The sequence below is a fragment of the Tiliqua scincoides genome, chromosome 3 (assembly GCF_035046505.1).
Source record: "Tiliqua scincoides isolate rTilSci1 chromosome 3, rTilSci1.hap2, whole genome shotgun sequence".
Classification (NCBI taxonomy): domain Eukaryota; kingdom Metazoa; phylum Chordata; class Lepidosauria; order Squamata; family Scincidae; genus Tiliqua; species Tiliqua scincoides.
Window position 1 is genome coordinate 11,192 of NC_089823.1, and position 18,114 is coordinate 29,305.

The following is an 18,114-nucleotide window of genomic DNA, read 5'->3' on the forward strand; positions in this document are numbered from 1 at the left end:
CCAGGCATCTCTCCCCCCTCACTGCTCCTGCTGATTCCCCTCCCTGCTTTGTCTCTGATGTGCTGCTGCCCAAGTCCTGGCTGCTCCTTCACAGCTCAGCTTCCCCCCCCCCCACGTCCAGATTTCTGCTGGAATATCGAATGGGGTCTCATTTCTCCCTGGTGTAATTTCATTTCACCTCTTGCCAACCGGCACAGCAGCAGTCCCCCTGACTCATGGGCAGCGTGCCCTGGAGCCAAGGTGTCTGCTCCAGAGACATGTCCAAACAGCTTGCAGACGACACCAAGCTTTTCCAGGTGATGAAGACCAGAAGCGATTGTGAGGAGCTCCAGAAGGATCTCTCCAGACTGGCAGAATGGGCAGCAAAATGGCAGGTGCATTTCAATGTCAGTAAGTGTAAAGTCATGCACATTGGGGCAAAAAATCAGAACTTTAGATATAGGCTGATGGGTTCTGAGCTGTCTGTGACAGATCAGGAGAGAGATCTTGGGGTGGTGGTGGACAGGTCGATGAAAGTGTCGACCCAATGTGCGGCGGCAGTGAAGAAGGCCAATTCTATGCTTGGGATCATTAGGAAGGGTATTGAGAACAAAACAGCTAGTATTATAATGCCGTTGTACAAATCTATGGTAAGGCCACACCTGGAGTATTGTGTTCAGTTCTGGTCACCGCATCTCAAAAAAGACATGGTGGAAATGGAAAAGGTGCAAAAGAGAGCGACTAAGATGATTACGGGGCTGGGGCACCTTCCTTATGAGAAAGACTATGGCGTTTGGGCCTCTTCAGCCTAGAAAAGAGACGCTTGAGGGGGGACATGATTGAGACATACAAAATTATGCAGGGGATGGACAGAGTGGATAGGGAGAAGCTCTTTACACTCTCACACAACACCAGAACCAGAGGACATCCATTAAAATTGAGTGTTGGGGGAGTTAGGACAGACAACTCAGCATGTGGTTGGTCTGTGGAACTCCTTGCCATAGGATGTGGTGATGGCATCTGACCTGGATGCCTTTGAAAGAGGATTGGACAAGTTTCTGGAGGAAAAATCCATTACGGGTTACAAGCCATGATGTTTATGTGCATCCTCCTGATTTTAGAAATGGGGCATGTCAGATGCAGGGGAGGGCACCAGGATGAGGTCTCTTGTTATGTGGTGTGCTCCCTGGGGCATTTGGTGGGCCGCTGTGAGACACAGGAAGCTGGACTAGATGGGCCTCTGGCCTGATCCAGAGGGGTCTTGTGAGCTGCTGCCCCTCCAGCAAGTGATGGTGAGCTGCTTCACCATTGGATGGAGTGGGCCCTGCGTCCCTCTTCTCTTCTGTGACGCCCAGCCTGAGGAACTGCACTCCACTGCTCACACCTGGGAAGGGGCGCTTGCTTTTCAAGGGGTCTCACTGCCTGCAAGAGTGGAACTCACTCGTGCCACTTTGTGGTTCTGCAAGGCCCTTCCAGCTCCTCAGGCCATCCAGTGTGCTGCAAAGTCTTTTTGCTGCCCCACATTCGGAAGGGAGCCACTTTGAGCTGACAGAGGCTGGGGAGAAGTGTTCAGGGGAGGAAGGCAGAGGATAGGCACAGAAATCCAAGGGCGTCACCCAAAGCGTCACCGGGGGGACATGATTGAGACATACAAAATTATGCAGAGGATGGACAGAGTGGATAGGGAGATGCTCTTTACACTCTCACATAATACCAGAACCAGGGGACATCCACTAGAATTGAGTGTTGGGAGAGTTAGAACAGACAAAAGAAAATATTTCTTTACTCAGCGTGTGGTTGGCCTGTGGATCTCCTTGCCACAGGATGTGGTGATGGCAACTGGCCTGGACGTCTTTAAAAGGGGATTGGACAAGTTTCTGGAGGAAAAATCCATTACGGGGTACAAGCCATGATGTGTATGTGCCACCTCCTGATTTTAGAAATGGGCCATGTCAGAATGCCAGATGCAAGGGAGGGCGCCAGAATGAGGTCTCTTGCTATCTGGTGTGCTCCCTGGGGCATTTGGTGTGCCACTGTGAGATACAGGAAGCTGGACTAGATGGGCCTGTGGCCTGATCCAGTGGGGCTGTTCTTATGTTCTTATGTTAGGGTTTTGAGAATGCAAACACCCATTTGGGGGCCATCTTGGTGGGCTGAGCTTGGCCTGGGCCTCAGGTCAGGAATACTGGGTCACAAGAGCCCAAGTGAATGAGGACCGGCTGCAGTGGGCGCTCCCCTGTGTCCGTTCACACAAGATGCCTTTGTCACCCATGGGTGGCACCCTGCTATCAGCCCCAGGCAAGAGGGGCCTCTTTCCCTGCCATGTTGTGGACAGATCTTGCCAGTGCTGCTCGTTCCAGGACTGATAAACCCTGCTGGCAATGGAGGTGGCTGCAACCGGCTTTGCTATCTGGACCTCCTGCTCCCCAGAGAGAGCCACACCCCAGGACAGGCTGCCTGCTTCTCCCCAGCTCCACCAAGCCATGGTTCTCCCCCCCCCCGCCCGCTCATAGCGCCACCCAATGACTGCACCCACCTGGAGTGAGGAGGAGCTTTGGCACAGGGTATAAAGACCTTGCTGAGACCTCTGCTCAGCTCAGACACTTCTGCTGCACAGCCGAGTGACCTTCCTGACCCTCCATCCTCCACCATGGTGCACTGGACTGGAGACGAGAAGAAGCTCATCACTAGCCTTTGGGCCAAGGTCAATGTGGCAGAAATTGGTGGCGAGTGCCTGGCCTAGTACGTTCAGGGAAGGCCTTGTGACTTGGCTGTTACCTGAGGTCAGTTGGGAGTGCCTCCTCCTCCCCGCCCCCGAAACCTAACCCCTGTGTGCCTTTCTCTCTCCCTACCTGCAGCCTCATGATTGTGTACCCCCGGACCCAGAGGTTCTTTGGCCACTTTGGGAACATTTCCAGTGCTGACAGCATCCTTGCCAATGCCAGGGTCAAAGAGCCTGGCAAGAAGGTGCTCACCTCCTTTGGAGATGCCATCAAGAACCTGGACAACACCAAGGAGACGTTTGCCAAGCTGAGTGTCCTGCACCGTGAAAAGCTGTGTGTGGACCCCGAGAACTTCAGGGTGAGGTGCCCCCCTTGCTAGGCAGCTTGCCTTGATTGAGGGAGGAAAAGGGTGGCCGGGTCCTACTCCTCGCTGGCCCAGCTGTCACCACAACCACAAGCTCCCCCTCTCGTCTGTGAAGGGTGATGCTTAACACCCCCAACGTTCTCCGCCGGACTTAGTCTGGGGTGGGTTGAGTGCTCCACAAATCCACGGGGGTTCAACAACAAGAGGGTTGAGGTGTGTGTGCACGTGAGAGGCAGAAGAACCACAGTGCACTTCTGTGCTAGATGTTGCTTTCCTGCCGGTTGGGGTGGGGTGCGGGGAGGAATGACTCCGCCTGTGACCTCAGTGAGGCTTAGTGGAGAACCAGGCAGGAGGCGGTTTGCTCCGGCCGTCCTTTGCACTTTCTTCTGCGCTCCCTTCTAACTTCTCTGGGGCTTTTTTCCAAACTAACACTCTCACAGCGGTGCTGGCTGTTGCAAGCTAAGGATGACATAAAGTGGCCGGATGGAGAGGCAGAGCCTGCCTGGACCTTCGGTGTCCGTTCACATGCTACTCTTTGGAGTAGAGGAAACACCTGCACATGTCTGGCTCCGTCCACTGAGTGGGAGGCCTGGCTGTGAAGGGAGCCTAGTCACCCCTCAAGAACGCCACCCTGAGAAAGCCCCACTCCTGGACTTTTTGGGTGGGGAAGCCCAGCCGTCCTCCCCCCTCCAGCTCTCCCCAAAAGGAGCAGCTTGTGGCTGCTGCGGCTCCGTGCAGGGCAAGCGAGGCAGACAGCTGTGGGGCAGGGCAGGCCTCAGGCTCCACAAGCAGACGGCTTCATGGCCTCCTCTTCTCTTCCAGCTTCTGGGCAACATCCTCATCATCATCGGCTAGGCAGCCCACTTTGGCAAGGAGTTCACCCCGGAGGTCCAGGGTTCCTTTCACAAGCTGGTGGTTGTCGTGAGCCACGCTCTGGGACGTCAGTACCATTGAGGGGAACCAGCTGCCTCCCGGCCACCTTGTCACCCGCAGGAACTCCCTTCCAGCCACTTGTGACAGTTCCTTCGAATAAAGTTGACTCCCTGCAGTCCAAGCTGGTGCCTGTGTCTCTGTGGGTCCTGCTGGTGGGGTGTAACTGGTCAATGGCATCTCCTGGGGGAAGGGGAGGCCTGCTTAGGGGGGTAGGCCAAGTGCAGGTTGGAGGGAAGGCAGGTCGATTTTGGACGCTCTCCACACACATCAACCTGGGTGTTTGGGTTTCACGCTCCTTGCATGGCTTCCTGTGTCGTTGTCACCCTCTCCCCCCCCAGGACAGGGGTAATTCTTCTGATTCCATGTAGTGTCTCTAAGGTCCAAGGTATCCATGGGTGAAAATCTCCAAGATAAATTGGAGTACTGGCATAAGAACATAAGAACAGCCCCACTGGATCAGGCCATAGGCCCATCTAGTCCAGCTTCCTGTATCTCACAGCAGCCCACCAAATGCCCCAGGGAGCACACCAGATAACAAGAGACCTGCATGCTGGTGCCCTCCCTTGCGTCTGGCATTCTGACACAACCCATTTCTAAAATCAGGAGGTTGCGCATACACATCATGGCTTGTACCCCATCATGGATTTTTCCTCCAGGCCACACCTGGAGTATTGTGTCAAGTTTTGGTTGCCGCATCTCAAAAAAGACATAGTGGAAATGGAAAAGGTGTAAAAGAGAGCGACTAAGATGATTACGGGGCTGGGGCACCTTCCTTATGAGGAAAGGCTACGGTGTTTGGGCCTCTTCAGCCTAGAAAAGAGGCGCCTGAGGGGAGACATGATTGAGACATACAAAATTATGCAGGGGATGGTCAGAGTGGATAGGGAGATGCTCTTTACACTCTCACATAACACCAGAACCAGGGGACAGCCACTAAAATTGAGTGTTGGGAGAGTTAGAACAGACAAAAGAAAATATTTCTTTACTCAGCGTGTGGTCGGTCTGTGGAACTGCTTGCCACAGGATGTGATGATGGCATCTAGCCTGGACGCCTTTAAAAGGGAATTGGACAAGTTTCTGGAGGAAAAATCCATGACGGGGTACAAGCCATGATGTGTATGCGCAACCTCCTGATTTTAGAAATGGGTTATGTCAGAAGGCCAGATGCAAGGGAGGGCACCAGGATGAGGTCTCTTGTTATCAGGTGTGCTCCCTGGGGCATTTGGTGGGCTGCTGTGAGATACAGGAAGCTGGACTAGATGGGCCTATGGCCTGCTCCAGTGGGGCTGTTCTTATGTTCTTAACTACAATTCCCAGGAAGCCTTGCAGGTCTCTTGTTATCTGGTGTGCTCCCTGGGGCATTTGGTGGGCCGCTGTGAGATACAGGAAGCTGGACTAGATGGGCCTATGGCCTGATCCAATGGGGCTGTTCTTATGTTCTTAACTACAATTCCAGGAGGCCTTGCAGGTCTCTTGTTATCTGGTGTGCTCCCTGGGGCATTTGGTGGGCCGCTGTGAGATACAGGAAACTGGACTAGATGGGCCTGTGGCCTGATCCAGTGGGGCTGCTCTTATGTTCTTAACTACAATTCCCAGGAAGCCTTGCAGGTCTCTTGTTATCTGGTGTGCTCAGAGCGCGATACCATAGTCTTTCGAGACTGAAGGTTGCCAATACAATCTCTGGGGCATTTGGTGGGCCGCTGTGAGATACAGGAAGCTGGACTAGATGGGCCTATGGCCTGATCCAGTGGGGCTGTTCTTATGTTCTTATGTTCTCAATACCTTTTCAAGCCCTGCGTAGTGAGGAGGGCTGGCTGTGGGGAGTCCCATGGAGGCGCCTTCCCCTTGGGCGAGAGCAGTGCAATTGGCTGAGCTAAAGAACCTAATTTTCAAAGGGAAATGTTGGAAATGACATGGGGGGGCGGCAGGCAGGTCCGAATTTGCTGCTGCTCCGAGCAAAGGGAATGGGAAGTGGGTGTGGAGAGGGAAATCCTTCCTAGAACCACCTGATGCAGGCTGCATCCGCTGGAACCCGCATGAATCAGTGCATGGAGACAGGCTTAAGCAGTGACGTGGCTAAGTTTGCAGACGACACCAAACTTTTCCCAGTGGTGACGACCAGAAGTGATTGTGAAGAGCCCCAGAAGGATCTCTCCAGACTGGCAGAATGGGCAGCAAAATGGTAGAAGCCTTTGAATATCGGTAAGTGTAAAATCATGCACCTTGGGGCATAGAATCAAAACTTCACATGTAGGCTGATGGGTTCTGAGCTGTCTGTGACAGATCAGGAGAGAGATCTTGGGTGGTGGTGGGCAGGTCGATGAAAGTGTCTACTCAATGTGCAGCGGCAGTGAAGAAGGCCAATTCTATGCTTCGGATCATTAGAAAAGGTATTGAGAACAAAACGGCTAATATTATAATGCTGTTGTACAAATCGATGGTAAGGCCACACCTGGAGTATTGTGTCCAGTTCTGGTCGCCACATCTCAAAAAAGACACAGTGGAAATGGAAAAGGTGCAAAAGAGAGCGACTAGGATGATTACTGGGCTGGGGCAGCTTCCTTATGAGGAAAGGCTGCGGCGTTTGGGCCTCTTCAGTCAAGAAAAGAGATGCCTGAGGGGGAAATGATTGAGACATACAACATTATGCAGGGGATGGATATGGAGATGCTCTTTACACTCTCACACAACACCAGAACCAGGGGACATCCACTAGAATTGAGTGTTGGGAGAGTTAGAACAGACAAAAGAAAATATTTCTTTACTCAGCGTGTGGTTGGCCTGTGGATCTCCTTGCCACAGGATGTGGTGATGGCAACTGGCCTGGACGTCTTTAAAAGGGGATTGGACAAGTTTCTGGAGGAAAAATCCATTACGGGGTACAAGCCATGATGTGTATGTGCCACCTCCTGATTTTAGAAATGGGCCATGTCAGAATGCCAGATGCAAGGGAGGGCGCCAGAATGAGGTCTCTTGCTATCTGTGTGCTCCCTGGGGCATTTGGTGTGCCACTGTGAGATACAGGAAGCTGGACTAGATGGGCCTGTGGCCTGATCCAGTGGGGCTGTTCTTATGTTCTTATGTTAGGGTTTGAGAATGCAAACACCCATTTGGGGGCCATCTTGGTGGGCTGAGCTTGGCCTGGGCCTCAGGTCAGGAATACTGGGTCACAAGAGCCCAAGTGAATGAGGACCGGCTGCAGTGGGCGCTCCCCTGTGTCCGTTCACACAAGATGCCTTTGTCACCCATGGGTGGCACCCTGCTATCAGCCCCAGGCAAAGAGGGGCCTCTTTCCCTGCCATGTTGTGGACAGAGCTTTCCAGTGCTGCTCGTTCCAGGACTGATAAACCCTGCTGGCAATGGAGGTGGCTGCAACCGGCTTTGCTATCTGGACCTCCTGCTCCCCAGAGAGAGCCACACCCCAGGACAGGCTGCCTGCTTCTCCCCAGCTCCACCAAGCCATGGTTCTCCCCCCCCCCGCCCCGCTCATAGCGCCACCCAATGACTGCACCCACCTGGAGTGAGGAGGAGCTTTGGCACAGGGTATAAAGACCTTGCTGAGACCTCTGCTCAGCTCAGACACTTCTGCTGCACAGCCGAGTGACCTTCCTGACCCTCCATCCTCCACCATGGTGCACTGGACTGGAGACGAGAAGAAGCTCATCACTAGCCTTTGGGCCAAGGTCAATGTGGCAGAAATTGGTGGCGAGTGCCTGGCCTAGTACGTTCAGGGAAGGCCTTGTGACTTGGCTGTTACCTGAGGTCAGTTGGGAGTGCCTCCTCCTCCCCGCCCCCGAAACCTAACCCCTGTGTGCCTTTCTCTCTCCCTACCTGCAGCCTCATGATTGTGTACCCCCGGACCCAGAGGTTCTTTGGCCACTTTGGGAACATTTCCAGTGCTGACAGCATCCTTGCCAATGCCAGGGTCAAAGAGCATGGCAAGAAGGTGCTCACCTCCTTTGGAGATGCCATCAAGAACCTGGACAACACCAAGGAGACGTTTGCCAAGCTGAGTGTCCTGCACCGTGAAAAGCTGCGTGCGGACCCTGAGAACTTCAAGGTGAGGTGCCCCCCTTGCTAGGCAGCTTGCCTTGATTGAGGGAGGAAAAGGGTGGCCGGGTCCTACTCCTCGCTGGCCCAGCTGTCACCACAACCACAAGCTCCCCCTCTCGTCTGTGAACGGGTGATGCTTAACACCCCAACGTTCTCCGCCGGACTTAGTCTGGGGTGGGTTGAGTGCTCCACAAATCCACGGGGGTTCAACAACAAGAGGGTTGAGGTGTGTGTGCACGTGAGAGGCAGAAGAACCACGGTGCACTTCTGTGCTAGGTGTTGCTTTCCTGGCCGGTTGGGGTGGGGGGCGGGGAGGAATGACTCCGCCTGTGACCTCAGTGAGGCTTAGTGGAGAACCCAGGCAGGAGGCGGTTTGCTCCGGCCGTCCTTTGCACTTTCTTCTACGCTCCCTTCTAACTTCTCTGGGGCTTTTTTCCAAACTAACACTCTCACAGCAGTGCTGGCTGTTGCAAGCTAAGGATGACATAAAGTGGCCGGATGGAGAGGCAGAGCCTGCCTGGGCCTTCGGTGTCCGTTCACATGCTACTCTTTGGAGTAGAGGAAACACCTGCACATGTCTGGCTCTGTCCACTGAGTGGGGAAGGCCTGGCTGTGAAGGGAGCCTAGTCACCCCTCAAGAACGCCACCCTGAGAAAGCCCCACTCCTGGACTTTTTGGGTGGGGAAGCCCAGCCGTCCTCCCCCCTTCAGCTCTCCCCAAAAGGAGCAGCTTGTGGCTGGCTGCGGCTCCGTGCAGGGCAAGCGAGGGCAGACAGCTGTGGGGCAGGGCAGGCCTCAGGCTCCACAAGCAGACGGCTTCATGGCCTCCTCTTCTCTTCCAGCTTCTGGGCGACATCCTCATCACCCGCTTGGCAGCCCACTTTGGCAAGGAGTTCACCCCGGAGGTCCAGGGTTCCTTTCACAAGCTGGTGGTTGTCGTGAGCCACGCTCTGGGACGTCAGTACCATTGAGGGGAACCAGCTGCCTCCCGGCCACCTTGTCACCCGCAGGAACTCCCTTCCAGCCACTTGTGACAGTTCCTTCGAATAAAGTTGACTCCCTGCAGTCCAAGCTGGTGCCTGTGTCTCTGTGGGTCCTGCTGGTGGGGTGTAACTGGTCAATGGCATCTCCTGGGGGAAGGGGAGGCCTGCTTAGGGGGGTAGGCCAAGTGCAGGTTGGAGGGAAGGCAGGTCGATTTTGGACGCTCTCCACACACATCAACCTGGGTGTTTGGGTTTCACGCTCCTTGCATGGCTTCCTGTGTCGTTGTCACCCTCTCCCCCCCCCAGGACAGGGGTAATTCTTCTGATTCCATGTAGTGTCTCTAAGGTCCAAGGTATCCATGGGTGAAAATCTCCAAGATAAATTGGAGTACTGGCATAAGAACATAAGAACAGCCCCACTGGATCAGGCATAGGCCCATCTAGTCCAGCTTCCTGTATCTCACAGCAGCCCACCAAATGCCCCAGGGAGCACACCAGATAACAAGAGACCTGCATGCTGGTGCCCTCCCTTGCGTCTGGCATTCTGACACAACCCATTTCTAAAATCAGGAGGTTGCGCATACACATCATGGCTTGTACCCCATCATGGATTTTTCCTCCAGGCCACACCTGGAGTATTGTGTCAAGTTTTGGTTGCCGCATCTCAAAAAAGACATAGTGGAAATGGAAAAGGTGTAAAAGAGAGCGACTAAGATGATTACGGGGCTGGGGCACCATCCTTATGAGGAAAGGCTACAGTGTTTGGGCCTCTTCAGCCTAGAAAAGAGGCGCCTGAGGGGAGACATGATTGAGACATACAAAATTATGCAGGGGATGGTCAGAGTGGATAGGGAGATGCTCTTTACACTCTCACATAACACCAGAACCAGGGGACAGCCACTAAAATTGAGTGTTGGGAGAGTTAGAACAGACAAAAGAAAATATTTCTTTACTCAGCGTGTGGTCGGTCTGTGGAACTGCTTGCCACAGGATGTGATGATGGCATCTAGCCTGGGCGCCTTTAAAAGGGAATTGGACAAGTTTCTGGAGGAAAAATCCATGACGGGGTACAAGCCATGATGTGTATGCGCAACCTCCTGATTTTAGAAATGGGTTATGTCAGAAGGCCAGATGCAAGGGAGGGCACCAGGATGAGGTCTCTTGTTATCAGGTGTGCTCCCTGGGGCATTTGGTGGGCTGCTGTGAGATACAGGAAGCTGGACTAGATGGGCCTATGGCCTGCTCCAGTGGGGCTGTTCTTATGTTCTTAACTACAATTCCCAGGAAGCCTTGCAGGTCTCTTGTTATCTGGTGTGCTCCCTGGGGCATTTGGTGGGCCGCTGTGAGATACAGGAAGCTGGACTAGATGGGCCTATGGCCTGATCCAGTGGGGCTGTTCTTATGTTCTTAACTACAATTCCCAGGAGGCCTTGCAGGTCTCTTGTTATCTGGTGTGCTCCCTGGGGCATTTGGTGGGCCGCTGTGAGATACAGGAAACTGGACTAGATGGGCCTGTGGCCTGCTCCAGTGGGGCTGCTCTTATGTTCTTAACTACAATTCCCAGGAAGCCCTTGCAGGTCTCTTGTTATCTGGTGTGCTCTCTGGGGCATTTGGTGGGCCGCTGTGAGATACAGGAAGCTGGACTAGATGGGCCTATGGCCTGATCCAGTGGGGCTGTTCTTATGTTCTTATGTTCTCAATACCTTTTCAAGCCCTGCGGGAGGGCTGGCTGTGGGGAGTCCCATGGAGGCGCCTTCCCCTTGGGCGAGAGCAGTGCAATTGGCTGAGCTAAAGAACCTAATTTTCAAAGGGAAATGTTGGGAAATGACATGGGGGGGGCGGCAGGCAGGTCCGAATTTGCTGCTGCTCCGAGCAAAGGGAATGGGAAGTGGGTGTGGAGAGGGAAATCCCTCCTAGAACCACCTGATGCAGGCTGCATCCGCTGGAACCCGCATGAATCAGTGCATGGAGACAGGCTTAAGCAGCGACGTGGCTAAGTTTGCAGACGACACCAACTTTTCCCAGTGGTGACGACCAGAAGTGATTGTGAAGAGCCCCAGAAGGATCTCTCCAGACTGGCAGAATGGGCAGCAAAATGGTAGAAGCCTTTGAATATCGGTAAGTGTAAAATCATGCACCTTGGGGCATAGAATCAAAACTTCACTTGTAGGCTGATGGGTTCTGAGCTGTCTGTGACAGATCAGGAGAGAGATCTTGGGGTGGTGGTGGGCAGGTCGATGAAAGTGTCTACTCAATGTGCAGCGGCAGTGAAGAAGGCCAATTCTATGCTTCGGATCATTAGAAAAGGTATTGAGAACAAAACGGCTAATATTATAATGCTGTTGTACAAATCGATGGTAAGGCCACGCCTGGAGTATTGTGTCCAGTTCTGGTCGCCACATCTCAAAAAAGACACAGTGGAAATGGAAAAGGTGCAAAAGAGAGCGACTAGGATGATTACTGGGCTGGGGCACCTTCCTTATGAGGAAAGGCTATGGTGTTTGGGCCTCTTCAGTCTAGAAAAGAGATGCCTGAGGGGGGAAATGATTGAGACATACAAAATTATGCAGGGGATGGATAGGGAGATGCTCTTTACACTCTCACATAACACCAGAACCAGGGGACATCCACTAGAATTGAGTGTTGGGAGAGTTAGAACAGACAAAAGAAAATATTTCTTTACTCAGCGTGTGGTTGGCCTGTGGATCTCCTTGCCACAGGATGCAGTGATGGCAACTGGCCTGTACGTCTTTAAAAGGGGATAGGACAAGTTTCTGGAGGAAAAATCCATTACGGGGTACACGCCATGATGTGTATGTGCCACCTCCTGATTTTAGAAATGGGCCATGTCAGAATGCCAGATGCAAGGGAGGGCGCCAGAATGAGGTCTCTTGCTATCTGGTGTGCTCCCTGGGGCATTTGGTGGGCCGCTGTGAGATACAGGAAGCTGGACTAGATGGGCCTGTGGCCTGATCCAGTGGGGCTGTTCTTATGTTCTTATGTTCGGGTTTTGAGAATGCAAACACCCATTTGGGGGCCATCTTGGTGGGCTGAGCTTGGCCTGGGCCTCAGGTCAGGAATACTGGGTCACATGAGCCCAAGTGAATGAGGACCGGCTGCAGTGGGCGCTCCCCTGTGTCCGTTCACACAAGATTCCTTTGTCACCCATGGGTGGCACCCTGCTAGCAGTCCCAGGCAAAGAGGGGCCTCTTTCCCTGCTATGTTGTGGACAGATCTTGCCAGTGCTGCTCGTTCCAGGACTGATATACCCTGCTGGCAATGGAGGTGGCTGCAACCGGCTTTGCTATGTGGACCTCCTGCTCCCCAGAGAGAGCCACACCCCAGGACAGGCTGCCTGCTTCTCCCCAGCTCCACCAAGCCATGGTTCTCCCCCCCCCCGCCCCGCTCATAGCGCCACCCAATGACTGCACCCACCTGGAGTGAGGAGGAGCTTTGGCACAGGGTATAAAGACCTTGCTGAGACCTCTGCTCAGCTCAGACACTTCTGCTGCACAGCCGAGTGACCTTCCTGACCCTCCATCCTCCACCATGGTGCACTGGACTGGAGACGAGAAGAAGCTCATCACTAGCCTTTGGGCCAAGGTCAATGTGGCAGAAATTGGTGGCGAGTGCCTGGCCTAGTACGTTCAGGGAAGGCCTTGTGACTTGGCTGTTACCTGAGGTCAGGTGGGAGTGCCTCCTCCTCCCCGCCCCCGAAACCTAACCCCTGTGTGCCTTTCTCTCTCCCTACCTGCAGCCTCATGATTGTGTACCCCCGGACCCAGAGGTTCTTTGGCCACTTTGGGAACATTTCCAGTGCTGACAGCATCCTTGCCAATGCCAGGGTCAAAGAGCATGGCAAGAAGGTGCTCACCTCCTTTGGAGATGCCATCAAGAACCTGGACAACACCAAGGAGACGTTTGCCAAGCTGAGTGTCCTGCACCGTGAAAAGCTGCGTGTGGACCCCGTCAACTTCAGGGTGAGGTGCCCCCCTTGCTAGGCAGCTTGCCTTGATTGAGGGAGGAAAAGGGTGGCCGGGTCCTACTCCTCGCTGGCCCAGCTGTCACCACAACCACAAGCTCCCCCTCTCGTCTGTGAAGGGTGATGCTTAACACCCCCAACGTTCTCCGCCGGACTTAGTCTGGGGTGGGTTGAGTGCTCCACAAATCCACGGGGGTTCAACAACAAGAGGGTTGAGGTGTGTGTGCACGTGAGAGGCAGAAGAACCACGGTGCACTTCTGTGCTAGGTGTTGCTTTCCTGGCCGGTTGGGGTGGGGTGCGGGGAGGAATGACTCCGCCTGTGACCTCAGTGAGGCTTAGTGGAGAACCCAGGCAGGAGGCGGTTTGCTCCGGCCGTCCTTTGCACTTTCTTCTGCGCTCCCTTCTAACTTCTCTGGGGCTTTTTTCCAAACTAACACTCTCACAGCAGTGCTGGCTGTTGCAAGCTAAGGATGACATAAAGTGGCCGGATGGAGAGGCAGAGCCTGCCTGGGCCTTCGGTGTCCGTTCACATGCTACTCTTTGGAGTAGAGGAAACACCTGCACATGTCTGGCTCCGTCCACTGAGTGGGAGGCCTGGCTGTGAAGGGAGCCTAGTCACCCCTCAAGAACGCCACCCTGAGAAAGCCCCACTCCTGGACTTTTTGGGTGGGGAAGCCCAGCCGTCCTCCCCCCTCCAGCTCTCCCCAAAAGGAGCAGCTTGTGGCTGGCTGCGGCTCCGTGCAGGGCAAGCGAGGCAGACAGCTGTGGGGCAGGGCAGGCCTCAGGCTCCACAAGCAGACGGCTTCATGGCCTCCTCTTCTCTTCCAGCTTCTGGGCAACATTATCATCGTCATCAGCTAGGCAGCCCACTTTGGCAAGGAGTTCACCCCGGAGGTCCAGGCTGCCTATCGCAAGCTGGTGGGTGCCGAGAGCCACGCTCTGGGACGTCAGTACCATTGAGGGGAACCAGCTGCCTCCCGGCCACCTTGTCACCCGCAGGAACTCCCTTCCAGCCACTTGTGACAGTTCCTTCGAATAAAGTTGACTCCCTGCAGTCCAAGCTGGTGCCTGTGTCTCTGTGGGTCCTGCTGGTGGGGTGTAACTGGTCAATGGCATCTCCTGGGGGAAGGGGAGGCCTGCTTAGGGGGGTAGGCCAAGTGCAGGTTGGAGGGAAGGCAGGTCGATTTTGGACGCTCTCCACACACATCAACCTGGGTGTTTGGGTTTCACGCTCCTTGCATGGCTTCCTGTGTCGTTGTCACCCTCTCCCCCCCCAGGACAGGGGTAATTCTTCTGATTCCATGTAGTGTCTCTAAGGTCCAAGGTGTCCATGGGTGAAAATCTCCAAGATAAATGGGAGTAGTGGCATAAGAACATAAGAACAGCCCCACTGGATCAGGCCACAGGCCCATCTAGTCCCATCTTCCTGTATCTCACAGCAGCCCACCAAATGCCCCAGGGAGCACACCAGATAACAAGAGACCTGCATGCTGGTGCCCTCCCTTGCGTCTGGCATTCTGACACAACCCATTTCTAAAATCAGGAGGTTGCGCATACACATCATGGCTTGTACCCCGTCATGGATTTTTCCTCCAGGCCACACCTGGAGTATTGTGTCCAGTTCTGGTCGCCGCATCTCAAAAAAGACATAGTGGAAATGGAAAAGGTGCAAAAGAGAGCGACTAAGATGATTACGGGGCTGGGGCACCTTCCTTATGAGGAAAGGCTACAGCGTTTGGGCCTCTTCAGCCTAGAAAAGAGGCGCCTGAGGGGGGACATGATTGAGACTAGGCATCATCCGCTAGGCAGCCCACTTTGGCAAGGAGTTCACCCCGGAGGTCCAGGCTTCCTATCGCAAGCTGGTGTTATGTGAGTGTAAAGAGCATCTCTCTATCCACTCTGTCCATCCCCTGCAGATTTTTGTTTCTCTCAATCATGTCCCCTGTCAGGCGCCCGTTTTCGAGGTTAGAGACGCCCAAACGCCGCAGCCTTTCCTCATAAGGAAGGTGCCCCAGCCCAGTAATCATCCTAGTTGCTCTCTTTTGCACCTTTTCCATTTCCACTATGTCTTTTTTGAGATGCGGCGACCAGAACTGGACACAATACTCCAGGTGTGGCCTTACCATCGATTTGTACAACGGCATTATAATATTAGCTGTTTTGTTCTCAATACCTTTTCTAATGATCCCAAGCATAGAATTGGCCTTCTTCACTGCCGCCGCACAGTGGGTCGACACTTTCATCGACCTGTCCACCACCACCACAAGATCTCTCTCCTGATCTGTCACAGACAGCTCAGAACCCATCAGCCTACATGTGAAGTTTTGATTCTATGCCCCAAGGTGCATGATTTTACACTTACCAATATTCGAACGCTTCTGCCATTTTGCTGCCCATTCTGCCAGTCTGGAGAGATCCTTCTGGAGCTCATCACAATCACTTCTGGTCTTCACCACCCAGAAAAGTCTGGTGTCGTCTGCAAACTTAGCCACTTCACTGCTCAACCCTGTCTCCAGATCATTTATGAAGAGGTTGAAAAGCACCGGTCCCAGGACAAATCCTTGGGGCACACCGCTTTTCACTTCTCTCCATTCTTGAAATTGCCCATTGACACCCACTTTCTATTTTCCTATTTTCTATTTAGAGAGGCTGGGAAGGGCAAGGAAGCTTCCTTCTGTAAATGAAAGTCTTGCCCTAATGAGGAGAATAAAAAGGAACATAAACTGTGGCAAAAGAAATGTAAGAAGGTGATACGGGAGGCCAAGCGAGACTATGAGGAACACATGGCCAGCTACATTAAGGGGAATAATAAAAGCTTCTTCAAATATGTTAGAAGCAGGAAACCCGCAAGAGAAGCGGTTGGCCCTCTGGATGGTGAGGGAGGGAAAGGGGAGATAAAAGGAGACTTAGAGATGGCAGAGAAATTGAATGAGTTCTTTGCATCTGTCTTCACAGCAGAAGACCTTGGGCAGATACCGCTGCCCGAACGGCCCCTCCTGACCAAGGAATTAAGTCAGACAGAGGTTAAGAGAGAAGATGTTTCAGACCTCATTGATAAATTAAAGATCAATAAGTCACCGGGCCCTGATGGCATCCACCCAAGAGTTATTAAGGAATTGAAGAATGAAGTTGCAGATCTCTTGACTAAAATATGCAGCTTGTCCCTCAAAGCGGCCACGGTGCCAGAGGATTGGAGGATAGCAAATGTCACGCCTATCTTTAAAAAGGGAAAGAGGGGGGACCCGGGAAACTATAGGCCGGTCAGCCTAACATCTATACCGGGTAAGATGGTGGAATGCCTCATCAAAGATAGGATCTCAAAACACATAGATGAACAGGCCTTGCTGAGGGAGAATCAGCATGGCTTCTGTAAGGGTAAGCCTTGCCTCACAAACCTTTTAGAATTATTTGAAAAGATCAACAGGCATGTGGATGCGGGAGAACCCATACACATTATATATCTGGACTTTCAGAAAGCGTTTTACACGGTTGCTCACCACAGACTACTGAGAAAACTCCAGTCAGGGAATTAGAGGGCAGGTCCTCTCCTGTACTGAGAGGTGGTTGAAGACCAGGAAACAGAGAGTGGGTGTCAATGGGCAATTTTCACAATGGAGAGAGGTGAAAAGCAGTGTGCCCCAAGGATCTGTCCTGGGACCGGTGCTTTTCAACCTCTGCATAAATGACCTGGAGACAGGGTTGAGCAGTGAGGTGGCTAAGTTTGCAGACGACACCAAACTTTTCTGAGTGGTGAATACCAGAAGTGATTGTGAGGAGCTCCAGAATGATCTCTCCAGACTGGGAGAATGGGCAGCAAAATGGCAGATGCGCTTCAGTGTCAGTAAGTGTAAAGTCAGGCACATTGGGGCAAAAAATCAAAACTCCACATATAGGCTAATGGGTTCTGAGCTGTCTGTTACAGATCAGGAGAGAGATCTTGGGGTGGTGGTGGACAGGTTGATGAAAGTGTCAACCCAATGTGTGGCAGCAGTGAAGAAGGCCAATTCTATGCTTGGGATCATTAGAAAAGGTATTGACAACAAAACGGCTAATATTATAATGCCGTTGTACAAATCGATGGTAAGGCCACACCTGGAGTATTGTGTCTAGTTCTGGTCACCGCATCTCAAAAAGGACATAGTGGAAATGGAAAAGGTGCAAAAGAGAGTGACTAAGATTATTGCTGGGCTGGGGCACCTTCCCTAAGAGGAAAGGCTACAGCATTTGGGCCTCTTGAGCCTAGAAAAGAGGTGCCTGAGGAGGGACATGATTGAGACATACAAAATTATGCAGGGGATGGACAAAGTAGGTAGAGAGACACTCTTTTCCGTTTCACATACTAGAACCAGAACCATCCAGAATCATCCAAAAAATTTGAGTGTTGAGTTAGGACAAACACAAGAAAGAATTTTTAACCCAACATATAATTAGTCTGTGGACTTCCTTCCCACAGGAAGTAGTGGTGGTTACTTGCCAAGATGCTTTTAAGAGGGGATTGGACAAATTTCTGAGCGGCCCGCTTGGAGGCAGGCTGTGCAGCATGACCTTTCCCAATTTGAAGAGATACTTGGCCAACAGTCTGAGGCTAAGAGGCAAAGAAGGAAGGCCCATAGCCAGGGAGACAGTCCAGGGACAGACTGCATTTGCTCCCAGTGTGGAAGGGATTGTCACTCCCAAATTGGCCTTTTCAGCCACACTAGACGCTGTTCCAGAACCACCTTTCAGAGCGTGATACCAGAGTCTTTTGAGACTGAAGATTGCCAACAATCGGACAAATTTCTGGAGGAGAAGTTTATTATAGGTTAAAAGTCATAGTAAGTATGTGCAAGCTCTTGGTTTGAGAGGCAGGCTGCCAGATTGCCAGATGCAGGGGAGGGCACAGGGACGCAGGTTGTGTCTGTTGTCTTGTGTGCTCCCTGGGGCATCTGGTGGGCCCCTGTGAGATACAGGAAGCTGGACTAGATGGGCCTTTGCCTGATCCAGTGGGGCTCTTGTTATGTTCTCAGAGTCCTCCTGGCTTGGTGCACTTCCACTGCATCAACCCCACAGCTGCACCGGTGGGCTCCTCCATAGCCTGGGACCAGGAGCCCTGCCCAC

At 52.9% G+C, this 18,114-nt stretch overlaps 1 protein-coding gene and 1 pseudogene across 1 annotated transcript; both read left to right on the forward strand.

Annotated features, from left to right (window-relative positions):
- The first annotated feature begins 2,584 nt into the window (after positions 1-2,584).
- LOC136643624 (hemoglobin subunit beta-like) lies at positions 2,585-4,120 on the forward strand (annotated as a pseudogene).
- Positions 4,121-7,583: 3,463 nt separating this feature from the next.
- Positions 7,584-9,122, forward strand: LOC136643634 (hemoglobin subunit beta-like). Its single transcript, XM_066618804.1, has 3 exons — positions 7,584-7,720; positions 7,837-8,059; positions 8,894-9,122. Exons 1-3 carry the CDS (start codon positions 7,629-7,631, stop codon positions 9,020-9,022), a joined length of 444 nt encoding a protein of 147 aa, XP_066474901.1. The 5' UTR covers positions 7,584-7,628; the 3' UTR covers positions 9,023-9,122.
- Positions 9,123-18,114: the final 8,992 nt, after the last annotated feature.

Bases quoted from the DNA above. Each gene is read 5' to 3' on its own strand.
- LOC136643634 (XM_066618804.1), top strand. From the start codon at position 7,629: ATGGTGCACTGGACTGGAGACGAGAAGAAGCTCATCACTAGCCTTTGG. The intron at 7,721-7,836 runs GTACGTTCAGGG...CCCTACCTGCAG, and splicing joins GGTGGCGAGTGCCTGGCCTA to CCTCATGATTGTGTACCCCC. The intron at 8,060-8,893 runs GTGAGGTGCCCC...CTTCTCTTCCAG, and splicing joins CGGACCCTGAGAACTTCAAG to CTTCTGGGCGACATCCTCAT.